We start from the raw sequence: 16,101 nt of genomic DNA on the forward strand, positions 1-16,101 counted from the left end.
GAAAGTTTTTTTTTTTATTGGACAAATATTTATTGAGCTATTGCTGTGTACTGGTTACTGTTGTAGGTGATAGGCACGTACATTTTCATTTTTATTTTTTTAATTTTTAATTTATTATTTTTTAAATATATCTTTATTGATTTCAGAGAGAGGAAAGGGGAGAGAGAGAGAGAGAGAGAGAAACATCAATGATGAGAGAGTCATTGATCAGCTGCCTCGTGCACACCCCCTGACTGGGGATCGAGCTCACAACCTGGGCATGTGCCCTGACTGGGAATCGAACCCCAATCGCCTGGATCCTAGATCAATGCTTAACCGCTGAGCCACGCCCGGCCGGGCAGCACATACATTTTTAGACAAAATAGACAGGAAAAACTCTCATGTAGCTTAAATTCTGGTAAGTGAAACAGATAATAAAAAGTTAATTAATTGCTCTGTCTGGTGTGGCTCAGTTGGTTGGACGTCGTCTGGCGCACCAAAAGGTTGCACGTTAGATTCCTGGTCAGGGCATGTGCCCGGGTTGCAGGCTTCATCTCTAATAGGAGGAGTGCAGCAGGCAGCTGACCGATGTTTCTCTCTCACATTGATATTTCTTTCTCTCTTCTCCTCTCCCTTCGTCTCTCTCTAAATCAATAAAAACATATTTGAGAAAAGTTAATTAAACTTCCTACATAGTACATAGTAGGTTACAAGAGGTTAAATGAAGGTTTAAAGTCACATAGGTAGTTAGTGTGGGAACCATGACTAGATCCTAGTTCTAGGCCAGCCTTGTTCTTCTATACTATGCGCCTGTTCTATTAATATTGGCATGTTTTTTTACTTTAATTACATGTTTTAGGAAATATGTGTAAAAAAGAGCTATTGTATTAAACTAATTATTATAAACTTGATATGTTATATTTTACTTAGGCCAAAACAACCTTCAAAATATTTCAAATGCATGAAGAACGACTTAAGATAGCTATAAAAGATGCTTTGAGTGAAAATTCCCAACTTCAGGAAAGCCAGAGACAGGTTTGTACTGTATAGAGACTCTTCAACTTGTATTTATAAATCTTCTGGGCATACTGATGACTGACCCGTGCTAAGGGCAAGAGAAGGCTTTTCCTGGAGAGCGCAAGAGCAGGACAGTCTTCCATATATCCTTTTGTGTCTCTTTTGTGTAGGATACATTTTAATACAAGTAAGGCATGGTATGTATATACCATGCTATATGGGATATAAGGAATGGTACAAAGTGACCAAATCTAACATATATATCTCAGAAAACTTTTTATTTGATGTAAGTTTATTATGTTAATCGGTTGAAGAATGTTTAAGTGTCTGTTATTTTACATTACCACTCTTTTGAAAGGTCTTTGCAAACAGGAACCCACCCTCCCTTTTCTACTTCTGCCCCTCCCTCCCTCCTTCATTGCATCCCTTCCTCTTTTTCTCCCTCCCTTCTTAGCAGCACACTGTATTGGTGTAATATCTCTTAATGATACACTTAAATATATAAATAAGTATGATAAGATAATATGAGTTTTTCTTCTCTTTGTGGGGTTTGAATTTTAGCTTTTACAAGAAGCTGAAGAACTGAAAGAACAAGTGAGTGAACTTAATAAGCAGAAAATAACATTTGAAGACTCCGGAGTATATGCAAAACAAGTTCTGTGTGATAAAGAAAATCAGATCAAGGTAAATGGCCCTGCCGGTTTTAGTGACTGAGTCAGCTAGAATTTTATACTAATCTGAAATTTGAAAATTTTGTTTTTAGCAGTTTTTATTATGATCATTTGGCCAACTTGAGACTGTGTACTTTTTTGGCATACATTTCAATTTGTACCAGTATTGTCATCCTTGCTGCGAAATGGTGACAAAATATATACATATTTTATATATGTATGTATATGTATCTGGTATATCTCAACATTCCTTTTGTCCCCTTTTCTCTCTCCTTATTTTAGTATGGGTATTAAATGAGAAAAGAAAAAGAATAATGGATTTCACCTTTGTCTTTAGAATGCCATCTGTTTCTGTTGATAAGAGGTTGGAAAGAATTTTAGAAATTGGACAGATGAAGTTATATGTATTAGCTGAATATCTTTAATACTTAGATTAGCTAGTGTATGTATTTTCACAGAGATGAATACTTCTAGAAAATAAATTGAATTGAAACTTGTCTCCTTTTCCTACCCCCTTTCCTGCCTACTCATTTAAATCTTATGCTTTCAAGCTGCAAACAGATACTCAGGTGTGAGTATCAAGTAATAAAACTAACATTCTGTAATCTACAAAGTGAAGTGGATGTTATCATCTTGAAAGCTGCTTATGTTGCTACTAAGAATGTTTTCAAGATTCTATCTTTAGGAGTTGTATTCATAATTTGGCATATTGTTTTACTCCCCCCCCCCCCCCAAATTTGCTCTACTAAAGGACTTGGAATTCTTCCTGAGCAAAACAAGAATGAAACAAAACAAAACAAAACAAAAATGAGATGCTAATCTCAAACTCTATTTAAAGATATAAGCCATGTTATTTGTGCTTGGAACTCTCAAGTTGATCAAAACGTGTAAATTATAGGGCAGAATGGGTTTTTAGGTGGGTCCTTCCACAGAAATTCATGGCACAGTCATTTTATTATTTATAATGCTAGAAAATTTTCTTTCAAGAAAATGCAAAAAGTATTGTTGGAAAACCTCTCATACTCCAACTCAGATTCCCTCTAATAATTTTTTTCCCCTTTATGTCAATTGAACTCCCCAGCTAAAAAATTGAATCTCCAACTCAGATTCCCTCTAATAATTTTTTCCCCCTTTATGTCAATTGAACTCCCCAGCTAAAAAATTGAATCTCTAAAATCTGATCTTTTCATATATCATGTATCTCACTTGCAGATTTGTTCAACTTCACACAAAATTTACTCTCACATTAATGGCCAGTCTTATTTGTGGCATGTGAGAAATGTCATGTATGTAAGAAAATGTTTTGTCACTTTATAGTCATGTGATATATTTAGCAAAAATGGGCCATTATTAAGAATTGTATTTGATTTAGGAATAACCAGTTTTTGTTTTTAATGTTCAGAAGTTAATAGTCAATAAATACTAGGTTTTTCAGAGTGTTTATGTATCTCAATACCAGCTGGAGAATAAGAGCTCATGTACTGTTATTTATGTGCATTGATTTTTAAACTATAAGTGTACATTCAGAAGTTGTAAATCATTAGCATGAAGTATCACCCTTTCTTTTTTTCCTCCCTTTGCTAAATGTTAAGTCCCTGACTGAACGCTTGCTAAAGATGCAAGATTGGGCTGCTGTGCTTGGAGAAGACTTGATGGATGATAACTTGGAATTGGAAATGCAGACCGATTCAGAAAATGGTGCAGTCTTAGGTATTAAATGACATATTCTCTTGCTAAAAATGACTAGCTCTTGTATTTCCTTTTAGTCCCCCATATGCACCATGTTCTTTATACATTTGTGCTTTGCTCCATCTTGTCCATCTTTCTCTAATACTCTGTCCCTTTCTCACCATCTCTTATTATTAACCTTCAGCTAGAATACTGCCCTTTCACTAAATCTTTCTCGAACTCCTCAGACAGACTTGCAGCCTCCTTCCTTTCTGTTTCTTTTATATATTGTACATATTGTCGTAACAATTTTCACATTGCTTCATAATCATTTCAGTGCCCTTTTTCCCCTGTGCTAATCAAGTGGTTGGGTAAATAGTTTGAAAAATGAGTGTTCTATAAGCAAATACCTCAGGATACTTTTTTTCCCTTTTTTCTTTGTTTAGATAGTTAAGATGGTTATAATACTTTAATCTTGGCCATCCTGAATTGTTATTGCTGTCGTTGGTTTCAGTCTGTAAACTCAGGAAAAAGTTATGTTCACCAGCTACTCACTGTATTCTCATTTAATTCCTTTGGCTTAAATTTTTTTTTTTTTTTTTTACATAGTAATAGATTCAGAAAAAGTTGCAAAGGAGTACAGAGAGATCTTATGTATCTTTCACCTAGTTTCCCCTAATGATAGTTCTTCTGGCTTTGTGTCCTTTCTCTTTTCTCTCCCTTTACCCTTGTATAAATTAACAAACTTATTAAGGAGAAGGTATGATTTTTTAAAAAAATTCTTGGGTGATCACATTAATGCGTTGGAGGAAAATTACATTTCCAAAGTAAAAGAGTTCAGTTTTGTTTGTACTTTTTCACTTCTGCTTTATTTTGTAAGAAAGAAATCTTTTGCTAATGAGAAAACTCACGCTTGTTTAATGTTATTTTAGTTTGGAGTACAATTTCACTCATATTTTGTGTGTTGAAGGAATCCAAGAATAGTCAAGACTGTGGGACTGTATTTAGGTGAATGCTAAATCCTTGTTATAACTCTGTTCTTGGAGTTAATGGTGAAGAACCTTGTTAATTGATATTATGGGACTACTAGTGCTTTTATCATTTAACTTCCTTGCAGCAGGTCCAAGGCCATTCCGCCTTATACCAAATTCATTATTGTAGCAAGAAGAGGGATTATAAGACTCTAGTTGAGTGAATTAATAAAATTATTTGGATGTCTTCTGTGGCATTGCATTTTCTTTCCTAATTTACTGTTATGTTTTTGTGTTTTATAATAGATAATGAACCAAAAGGAGCTTTGAAGAAGCTGATTCATGCTGCTAAGGTTTGCATTACTATATAAATATATATTTAAAAAAATGGAATAAATCCACATATCTTTAGTAACTATTTTAAAAGTCCATTTTATAGTTAACATATAAATGATAAGAATTTTCAGTAGTGGTCAGAATTATCTTCATCAGTTGCTTTTTTCTTTTTCATAACTTTAGAAATTCATATTGTTTTTTAAATATATTTTTATTGATTTCAGAGAGAGAGGAAGGGAGAGGGAGAGAGAAATAGAAACATCAATGCTGAGAGAGTCATTGATTGGCTGCCTCCTGCATGCCCCCTACTGGGGGCTGAGCCCACAACCTGGGCATGTGCTCATTTGGAATTGAACTGTGATCTCCTGGATCATAGGTCGATGCTCAACTGCTGAGCCACGTTGGCCAGGCTAGAAATTCATATTGTTAACTTTTAGAATTTATTATAACAAAAATTTTCAAGGTCTGCATTCATTTCTTTTGGATAAGGAATATATTAAAAATGTTCATTCTATTTTCTCTCATTTCTCTTTCAGCATTTTCCTTCCTCTGGTCTCAGTATTTTCCTATCTCTATTACCCAGTATTCTATTTTGAGAAGTAAATACTAGTTTCATTTTCTTCTGGTTTATCCCATCTCTTTTCCATCCTAGTAGTGGTATCCTCATCTTTGCTGAACTGTGAGAAGTCGTGGTAATATAGTTTGAAGATTACTTTAATCAAAATGTATGTAGCTCTGTTGGATGGAGCATCATTCTGATGTGCCAAGGTTGTGGTTTGATCCCCTGTCAGGACACATATAAGAATCAACCAATGAATATATTAATAAGTGGAACAACAAATTGATGTTTCTCTCATTTTCTCTCTCTCTCTCTCTCCCCCCCTTCCCTCCCTCTCTTTCTTTTGTCTCTCAAATCAATAAATAAAAAAAAACAAACCCTTATGTGTTGAAAGTAAACAGAATGAAAGTAGCCACGGTTTAAGCATTCATCACTGATCTTCTCATTCCCTGTTCTGAAATTCACAACTATTTAAAAAAAAAATGTTTTTATTGAATTTTTATTTATATATATTATTATTATTTTTAAATAGAGTCTTTTTAAAAATATGTTTTTATTGAATTCAGAGAAAGGAAGGGAGAGGGAGAGAGAGAGAGCGAAGCATCAATGAGAGAGTCATTGATCAGCTTCCTCCTGCATGCCCCCTACTGGGGATCAAGCCGGCAACCCGGGCATGTGCCCTGACCAGGAATTGAACCAGTGACCTCTTGGCTCATGGGTTGATGCTCAACCTCTGAGCCACACTGGCTGGGCAATTTACAACTATTGATGACTTTCCTAACCTTCTAAGATGGAAGCTGCATTGTTAGTACATTCTAGGCGATAATTTCATCAAAGTGATAATAGCTTCAAAAGGCTGGGATGGTATATTGGGATTTTTTTTGTATACCTGATTAATGTTGCTTTTTTCCTTCTCCTGTTCTTTGAAGTTAAAGGCTTCTTTAAAAACCTTAGAAGGAGAAAGAAACCAAATATACACTCAATTAACTGAAGTAGATAAAACAAAGGAAGATCTTACAGGTAGGTAATCTACATACTTTTAACGTTTTTTTAAATAAATACATCTCCTTACAGAAAATGAATTGAATGAATTATGGGAAGATCCAATTTGATTGTTTTTTTTTTTTTAATTTTTTTTACTGATTTCAGAGAGAGGAAGGTAGAAGGAGAGAGAGAGAGAAACATCAATGATGAGAGAGTCATTGATTGGCTCCCTCCTGCACACCCCCTGCTGGGGATCGAGCCCGAAACCTGGGCATGTGTCCTGACCCGGAATCGAACCTCGATTTCCTGGATCATAGGTCGATGTTCAACCACTGAGCCAGGCTGGCTGAGCTGGGGTTTTTTTGTTGTTTTTTTTACTTTTGTTTCTTATTTGTGAAAAATTAGTCCTGAGTTTTTGTTGTTGGTAAAGCTTTGTCAGTTTTCTCCATGTTTATATAAAATTAAAATAATGAAATTATTTAAAAAACATATAAAACCATACATACCTTTGAATTTCAGTGTTACGTGTGTGTGATGGTTTGAGATATTAAAAAGTAGCAAATTAAAACTTTAAAAAACTTTGTTAACTGCAAAATTGACCTTCAGCAGTGGTATATTTTACAGATGTTTATAGTATCGTTTTCTATAGTAAACAATAGTATATCAGCACATGAATGAGTGATATTAGACTTGTAGAACAGAAGCTTTTTTTTATTGAAACATTTTTATTTATTTTTCTTAAATAGTTGATACAAGCCACATCCCATTTTATTTATAAAAAAAAAATAATTTCACCATAACCATTTGCATAAAAAAATAATAGAAGGACATACTCAACTATCAACAATGATTATCTTTGAATATGGAATTATGGATAGATTTGTCTTTTTACTTATCTGTATTTTCAAAAATTTCTGCAATAAGTGAATTGTATTTATAATAAAACATTTTTTGAAAATGTTGAACCACCTAGTGTCAGCCATTTACTCTCCCAGTAATTGGGATTTTTTTCTCTCCTGAAATAAATTTTAGAAAATAAAAGAAGGTTGAACTACCAGAGGTACAGATTATTTAAAAAAACATCAAAAGATCATAGCCTCATTCACATAGTATTGGTAGTTGGATTATTTTTAGATTTTGAAAAGTAATATTAACTTAAAAATAAAGTTTTGTTATATGTAATGCATAGTACTAAAAGCCATGGGAGAGTCACTGGAGGAAAAGGTAGGGAGCCTACGTTCAAGGAAGCTGCATTTCAGTATATTAACAGACTCTCAGTGTGGAACTTTTAAGTGCCAGAATACCAAGGAATTTGCTCACAAGTTACCCCATCCCTTAATACAATTGCTTGGCAAATCTTTATTATTTTCCAAAACTAGTATTTGGAGACTGTCTGCCTGTACCCTTCTTCCAAATCTAACTTCCTTTTTTTAATGGATCATGAAAGATAAATTCCTACAATTGATCTCTGTTCATAACATGAAGGTTTTTTTCTAAACTGCTTGCCCTCTTTGTTAATCATTTACAGTGCTATGTTAAGATAGAGAATATTTGGAAGAAAATAGTTACAATAGAAGTACAAAGATACAATGAAGATTTAAGTATTGGTTTATTGTGTTTTTTTTAATAGGGATGATCCAATTTTAATAAAGATAACATCCATCATTAATGTCTGTTAAGTGACTGTTCTTGGCAGTGGTTTAAAGCTTAAGTAAACAGGTGTATATTTAAAAATACCTTACAGATTTTCTGTTGTTGTTGGAAAGAATTTAGTTTATTAATAATTAATTATTTTTATCTGTATGAAATGTTAACATGCAACTCAAAATATTTACTCCTTTAATTGTGACTTCTAAAATTTTTCTATAGAGTGTATTAAAAATATCCAGACTGAACAAGCAGCTTTGCAGCCAGAAAATGAACATCTTGAAAATGAGAATCAAAAGCTTCAGCACAAACTTAAAGTAATGAGTGAACTGTATCAAGAAAATGAAATGATACTTCATAGGTAATAACATTTATGTTGATACCTCCATTGAATGGCAAGTAAAATAGCTTAAAATGTTGCATATAAAGTTTATGTGACTATCCAAGTTCTGTTTATGATTGAGTTGTAGTTCATCAATTCATTTTTAAAGAAAGTTATTTGACCTTGAAACACTTTCTTCAAGGAAGAAAATGTAAGTGATGTTGGGCTTTGCAGACTAGTTCACAAAATCCTTTTTAACTTCTTACAGGTAATCAGCAAATTATTGCTAATTAAACTGCAAGCTAGGTCAGGAAATCTGGGTGGACATACTACTAATTGCACTCTACCCATTAATTTCATCTCTTGATATACGTAAAACTGATTCCTTTGTCCTGTGTAAATTGCTCCTTCCAAACTGATTCTTGTCTCAGTAAATGGCAGTGCTATTTGCTGAGTTGCTCATGGCAGCTGATCAAGCCATCCTTGACTTCTCTATTTTTTTTTTTTGGTTTGTTAATCCTCACCTGAGCGTATTTTTTCTGTTGATGTTTTTAGAGAGTAGAAGGGAGGGAGGGAAGGAGAAACAGAGAGAGAGAGAGAGAGAGAGAGAGAGAGGAACATCGATGTGAAAGAGACACATTGATTGGTTGCCTCCCACATGTACCCCAACTGGGGCTGGGGATCTAACATGCAACTCAGGTATGTGCCCTTGACCAGGAATCGAACTCCAGACCCTTTGGTGTGAGAGCTGACATTCTAACCACTGGGCCACACCGACCGTATTCATTCTGTCTTCAAATTCTGTCACTTTCCTGTATCCTGAATCTGACTAGTACTTTTCACCATGTCCTATACTAATAGTCTGATCCAAGCCATCATACTTAATATCTGGTTTGTTGCAGTAGCATCATGAGTGGTGTCTCTTTTTATACTCTTAACTTCCTGCTCTGATTTTAGCAGCATAACCCTTCTAAAAATAATGAGTATTGTCAGTCTTGCTTAGAACCTCCAGGTGCCTTCATATCACACTCAGAATTTAATCCAAAGCTTTATCATGGCCTACAAGACCCAACAAAATTTGGCCCTTGGCTACCTCTTTAATTTTAGCTTATTTATTTTCTTTTTCTCTCACTCAGTTTTAGTCATACTAGCCTTCTTGATGATGTTTAGCGTGCCAAGCACATTACCTCAGGGCCTTTTGAACATAAAAGGGATTATTTGAGGTGAAAGAAATACTTTTGAGTGTATCTTTTGGACAAAAATATGATAGATTATAGAATTTTAATAAGTAATGTTTAAAATTTCAAAGAAAAAAAATTTCTTTAGATACTCGAAGTAAGGATGGGAAGCCGAATAGAATCCTAGCTGTATGTGTGTTGTTCACATTGTGATTTCATTCATTAGTTTGAAATGCTTTGAATGCCCAAAATATTGTATATTCCATTTTTAGATTTAAATTAAAATATTCACTACTCAAATTCAGTGTATTACGACACTGGTTCTTCAGAGTAGAATATGGACAGTTGTTAGTACTAATAAAATGCTAATTTAAAAGTTTGGCCTGGCCAGGCGTGGCTCAGTGGTTGATCATCGATCGACCTAGGATCCAGGAGATTGAGGTTCGATTCCCAGTCAGGGCACATGCCCTGGCTGCAGGCTTGATCCCCAGTTGGGGATGTGCAGGAGGCAGCCGATCAATGACAACTCTCATCATTGATGTTTCTATCTCTTTCTCTTCCTCTCCCTTCCTCTCTCTGAAATCAATAAAGACATATTTAAAAAAAATAAAAATAAAATAAAAGCTTGCCTGCATATAGTGTGATTTAGATTCATTTTCTAGATGCTGGATTGATGTTTTTTACTACTGATATGTTATATTACTAGCACTTTTCGAAATACAGTATTGAGAAGTGAAATAGTATAGAAACTTGCTGTGTTGCTTTGAATATGTGAAGATGTGATTGCTTTTTGGTTATCTTGTTGGGTTTCCTTTCACACTGTAATTTTCATCATTAATAAGCCCACCCAAATTCAAGGGGAAGGTTCATAGACTACCTCTCGGTGGGAGAGATGTCAAAGAGTTTTTGGCCATTTTTAATCTGCACAGTCTGTAAAAGCACTTCTCTCCCATCTTCAAACCAATTACACTTTTGTGCTTTTCCTAAGGCTATGACTTTTATTTTCTTGTAACACCTGTGAAACAATTGACCTGGAGAGTGCTTCCTAAGCAATAGGCAGTGTAGTGTGTAGAATATAAAACATTTATGGCCACCTTATATAACTTCTTCAGTTGTTTGTTATGTTCCTCCCTAAAGTTCACTAAGAAGGGGAGTCATTCATAGTTAGGTCGCCAAATGTGTTTTCCCGTGATGTTCACTAAGTATTTCTTAAGGGACCAGTGTTATTAATGATACCATGTGAAACACCTTGGGTAATTTAGTATAATGGAGCCACTACTTGCTAGCTCTATGCTTTGGTTCAGTTATTTAGTTTCTCTGTGCGTTTTTTTTTTTTTTTTAATTTCTTATTGACTTCAGAGAGAGGAAGGGAGAGGGAGAGAGAGATAGAAACATCTGTGATGAGAGTCATTGATCAGCTGCCTCCTGCACACCCCCTACTGGGGATCAAGCCCACAACTGGGACATGTGCCCTGATCCAGAATTGAACCACTATCTCCTGGATCATAGGGCAATGCTCAGTCTCTGAGCCATGCCAGCAGGGCCATTTTTTTTTCTTTTTTTTTTCTGAAATATTTACATTGAGGTGGGCCCTAGAAACACAGAACTTTAGCCCTTGGTGAGCTATCATAAAAGAATATGCGAGATGCTATACATCTATGCAGAGTACAGTCTGGTTCCTCTGTGTGTGTTTTCTACTTATCTTCACCAACCTCCTTTTATGATGGATATTATCTCATCTAAACTGGATGGGCTCAGTTTTTTCCTTCTGTTCTATGCTTCTGCAAACCATCCATTTCCAATGTAACAATTTCCACTCGGGCAGGCTTCTCATTTTCATTATGCCTTTGAGATTTCCTTTTCCAGCCCGTGTTTCCCAGCAGGGCCATTTAAAAAAAAATAGTAACATTCTTGTAGAATTGTTTTGGTAATTAAAGAAGATTATACACGTAAAATTCTAAGAACAGTTCCTGGTACATACTAATGGCACAGTTAAGTTGGATATTATTATTAAAAGAACTAAAAGTAGTAAGCAGGACTACTACTTTTATTTACTTTGGGTTCTTTTTTTTTGGTGATCTAGCCTGGAAGACTAATCAATATTTTACAACTTAACCAACTTAAAAATTATTGAAACAGTTCATTAGCTGGTGACTTCTTGTCTAATAAATGTAATACTTCTTTATATAAGAAATCTTGATAAAATACAGTCATAATAATTTTTATTATTTACCTTTGATAATCATAATTCTATAATGAATTCTTATAGGAAACTCTTGAAACTTTCATATTAGTAGTACCGTTATTAGACAAGATGCTTTATAATTTGAGTTTGTAATATTAAATCCCATGCCAGGAATATTTACACCGGTACTTTGTTTTTCTTGTGTGTGATGTTTTTAGTGGCATTATGCAAATTGCTTTATGGACAGCACCAGTGTGATATAATTCAAGAGATATAATTGATTATTTTATGACATATACTAAAAGAAATAAAACACTTTTTGTTTTAAGGAAATTAACAGTAGAAGAAAATTACCGGTTAGAGAAAGAAGAAAAACTTTCTAAAGCAGATGAAAAGATCAGCCATGCAGCTGAAGAGCTGGAGACCTATAGGTATTAAATATATTTTATCCCTTTTTGAGGTGGGGAGGGTGTCCAAAAGCCCTAATACTAGAAAAAATAATACAGCAATAACAACAAAAAATAAAACAATGTAGCTTTGTTTTATTATTTTCATTTAGATGTCTTGCTATAATGCAATTATACAGAAATTATAAAAAGGAAAGATATTTTTCTTTCAGTATGTGAGATTTTAAATCTCTCACAGTATTAGGTGTACTTGAACATAGGCAGCCCTATTGTATTTTAATGTCAACAAAATTATGAATAGCCATTAATTAAAAAAAATCTTTCCTCTTTGGTACAAATGGGGATGAATATATACAGTGTTAGTGAATTCAGGAATTATGCCACAAAAAGAAGAGTAAGCCACAATTAAAGTTCTGAAGAAGTGTTTATAAGATAAGTCTATCAGCAGTACACCAAATAGTTGTGATACTGCATTTGACATTAGGGAGTGTAAGCTTGAGTCTTATCCAAAAGAAGGAATTATCTTGTTAGTTTTATAAAGGTAACAAGTAACATTTTATTTCACACTGGGCATTAATTTTCTAGAATTCTATTAAGATTACAGCCATTTGAATAAATCTTCCTTTGGTTTGGGTAAACCCAAGTAGTAGTCCTTTTAAATCTTAATTTTAAAATTGTATCAGGGAAAAATGTACTTTAGAACTGCTTAAAGGCAGTTAATGTGTGAAGTTCTGAACTTTTTCTTTTTACATGAAATAAATATTTCCAGTAGATATAGAGTGTTCTATCATTTCTTAGTATATGTTACTAGTAGAATGATTATTTCTTTCCTGTAGAAAGCGAGCCAAAGACCTTGAAGAAGAATTGGAGAGAACCATTCATTCTTATCAAGGGCAGGTATGTGTGTGTGTGTGTGTGTGTGTATAACTTAAAACAATTCTGATTTGTTTGAATTGATATCTCTCTTTTCATGGAGGAATATAGTTACTTGACTAGTTGTACACTTTTCTTGAGGTTTTACATGTGGCTGTGGAACATTTCTACAGAGCCAGAGATTCTGTGAAAAGAGATCTTATTAAAGTTGCCATGTCTTCTGCTGCTTTGGGAATGTGAATTGCATAAACAAATAACATGCAGGGTAGAACAAAAGTAGGTTTACAGTTGTTCGTATGGAAAAAGACATGCAGGTTATGATTATTACAGTAGCTTTATTAACTGTATTTTGTGTACTCACTACTGTAAACCTGCTCTTGCCCCACCCTGTATATAAGCATTGGGGTCTCATATTCAGTCCAGCTAGTGTTTCTTAATTGACAACTCATTTTGTAGTTGATTACTGCATAAAGTGGAAATTTACTAGACATAGTTTAGTTGTCATTACATTTAGTTTTGTTTTAAAAGTATAATAGAATAGATCATGTGTATATGAAAATTTGCTTTAAAATGTTACTGACTTTTCAGAGATGCTTGAGTTATTTTTGAGTTTATGAGTTGTCTACTAAATCATAGTGGTAGATGTGAATATTTTTTATATAAGAAAAGTAGTTATCAGTAGTATAATGATTTTCTTTTTCAGATTATTTCTCATGAGAAAAAAGCACATGATAATTGGGTAAGTATTAAATTTTCTTAGGTTCTTTTATCAAATTGTTCTTTTTCCTGATTTAAAAGAGCAGTATAAAATGTACTAAAACTAAAGGTAGGATTTTAAAAAATAATTTCCTTTTACTATGTTCCTTATGAACTAAATACTTTGTTATGGCACTGTTGTTCACAAAATCTGATTTTTCCTTCTCTGCTTTCAGCACATTGCTTCTTTGCAAGGAGCTTACACTCTCTCTGGGGGAGGTGATGTAATCTTCATGGCTTCATTGTTTCAGGTCACTGGATTGCCACTAATTACTGTGGACAAATTACTTGAATTTTTCTGGGCCTGTTTACTCATCTATAAAACTGTGATGCTTAAAGCCCTTTCTAGCTCTAAAAGTTCTAAAGATCTAAAAATTCTAGAATCTAACTCTCAGTGTTGAGTTACTTGGTACACATTAAGAAAAAGAGCGTCATGAGAAATCTCATGTCAGTCCTCCAGAGAAACTGTGTGAGGAAATCATAAGGATGCAGATTTTGACTAATTATAAAAACCATCCCTCTAAGAGTTGTTAAGAGCCAGCCTTTGGTCGATGTGTCCCTAGGGGTCTTCAAGGAGAGGCAGTTTGCACAGTGGGTGAATACATGGGGTCTGGACTTACCCTGTCTGGGTTGGTATCCTGGTTCCATCACCTAATGCCAGTTTCCTTACGTATAATATAGAGATATCGTTAGTACCTATTTCAGAGAGAGAGTGTAATGATTAAATAAGATAGTTCATGTGAGGCTATTAGCCAGGTGCCTGACATAGTAATAAGCACTTAGTAAATGTCAACTGTTATCATCACTATTGTTATACTGAAGCTTGGGAGGTATTTCTTAGGCATGGATGTTTCTTGGAATGGAGATTCCAGCTTAATGGGTGGGAAATTAGATATGTTGAATGTTAAGGTCCTTCCCAGTCCTAAGATTTTTTGTGCTCTGTATTGAGAGTTCAAGTGAAGATTTGTTACTGAAGTAAGCTGGATATGAATTTAGTCTTCACCACTAAATACTCACCACTTTCTAAATACTCAGATGCTGATTTTTAAAAAAAAGATGGACTGGAATTGATGTTTTTTAACAGCTTTCATGTTGTGGGTCAGGAGTGGGGAACGTCTGGCCCACAAAGTCATTTGATTTCGTCCTGTCAAGGCAAACGCAGACAGGACTCGAAATTCAATAAATCTAGGAGCTTTTTTCATAGCTAGTTTTTAATTTGATAATTTTGTATGGTCCATGAATGATGTTATAAATATCCAAATGCCCTTGGCAGAGAAAAGTTTTCCCACCCCTGTTCTAGGCACTGTACTTCAAGACATTTTACATGTATTACTTATTCAGTCCACACAATAACTCTGTAAATAGGTCCTAAATTCAAGTTTAATAAATGAGAAAACAGTCTAAGGTTACATGATTAGAGAGTGAAGAGTGGAGATTGAAATTTTGACCTTTTACAAAGTGTCTTGTGTTTTTTCTGTTCTGTTACATTGAATTTCTTAGTGAATAGTGACAGTGACTTTAAAATATGCATAACATGCCTTTTGTCTCAAAATGAAAATATTTTTCAGATTTTATAAAAATATTTACTCATTATTAAGCAAAATTTCAGACTGTATAGAAAGGTAAAAAGAAGTAATCAGCAATGTTACTTTCATTTATCCCATACTTTTTAGTTTTTATCTTACTGAATTTATTGGGGTGACATTGGTTAATAAAATCATATAAGTTTCAGGTGTATAATTCTAAGTTACATCATCTGTTATTATTACCATATAGTGTATTATATGTTCCTCACGCCAAGTCAAGTCTCCTTCCGTCACCATTTATCCCCCTTTTACCTTTATTCTGTACTTTTAAAAATACATTTAGACTTGAAAGCACATACAGGGTGTCTCCCCCCAAAATGTATACACATTTTAACAGCCGATAGTTCAATTTTTTAAATGAAATGTATTTTAATAAACACTGCCTTTATAATTATTCAAAGTGTGTGTAAACATATTTTTGGGAAACCCTATGTATGTGTTTTAAAAAATGGAATCATATTATATATTGTTTTATAACCTGTTTTCTTAATGTGTCATATTTTTCTGTGAATGTTTCATAATTTATACAAACCTTTCCCATTTGATAAACATTTTTTTCCGCTTAAAAAAATATCTTTATTGACTTCAGAGAGAGGAAGGGAGAGGGGGAGAGAGAGAGAAACATCAATGATGAGAGAGTCATTGATCGGCTGCCTCCTGCATGCCCCCTGCATGCCCCCTACTGGGGATGGAGCCCGAAACCTGGGCATGCGCCCTGACTGGGAATTGAACTGCTGTTTCCTCGATCATAGGTCAATGCTCAACCTCTGAGCCACTCCGGCCAGGCTAATCTTTCTTTTGAACTCACAGAGCACTTTGTGTTTTCTTTTGTGTCCTATGGCAAGTACCATGCTCATTTAAAAATATATATATTTTTAATCCCCATCCAAGGAAATTTTTTAAATTGATTTTTAGAGAGAGAGGAAGGGAGAAAGAAACAGTGTGAGAGAAACATTGATCAT

The 16,101-nt window shown here is 34.2% G+C and overlaps 1 protein-coding gene across 13 annotated transcripts in view; it reads left to right on the forward strand.

Moving 5' to 3' along the window:
* Positions 1-16,101, forward strand: part of MIA2 (MIA SH3 domain ER export factor 2) — a 77,078-nt gene that overhangs the window by 36,691 nt on the left and 24,286 nt on the right. For all 13 annotated transcript variants that reach the window (XM_081122834.1, XM_081122839.1, XM_081122840.1 and 10 more), the window contains 9 exons: positions 910-1,014; positions 1,558-1,680; positions 3,260-3,377; positions 4,613-4,659; positions 6,131-6,221; positions 8,055-8,193; positions 11,847-11,948; positions 12,761-12,821; positions 13,501-13,536. In XM_081122834.1, the coding sequence (XP_080978960.1) occupies positions 910-1,014; positions 1,558-1,680; positions 3,260-3,377; positions 4,613-4,659; positions 6,131-6,221; positions 8,055-8,193; positions 11,847-11,948; positions 12,761-12,821; positions 13,501-13,536 (822 nt within the window). The remainder of the gene's footprint in view (positions 1-909; positions 1,015-1,557; positions 1,681-3,259; positions 3,378-4,612; positions 4,660-6,130; positions 6,222-8,054; positions 8,194-11,846; positions 11,949-12,760; positions 12,822-13,500; positions 13,537-16,101) is intronic.

This window comes from Miniopterus schreibersii (genome assembly GCF_964146895.1).
Source record: "Miniopterus schreibersii genome assembly, chromosome: 1".
Taxonomy (NCBI): domain Eukaryota; kingdom Metazoa; phylum Chordata; class Mammalia; order Chiroptera; family Miniopteridae; genus Miniopterus; species Miniopterus schreibersii.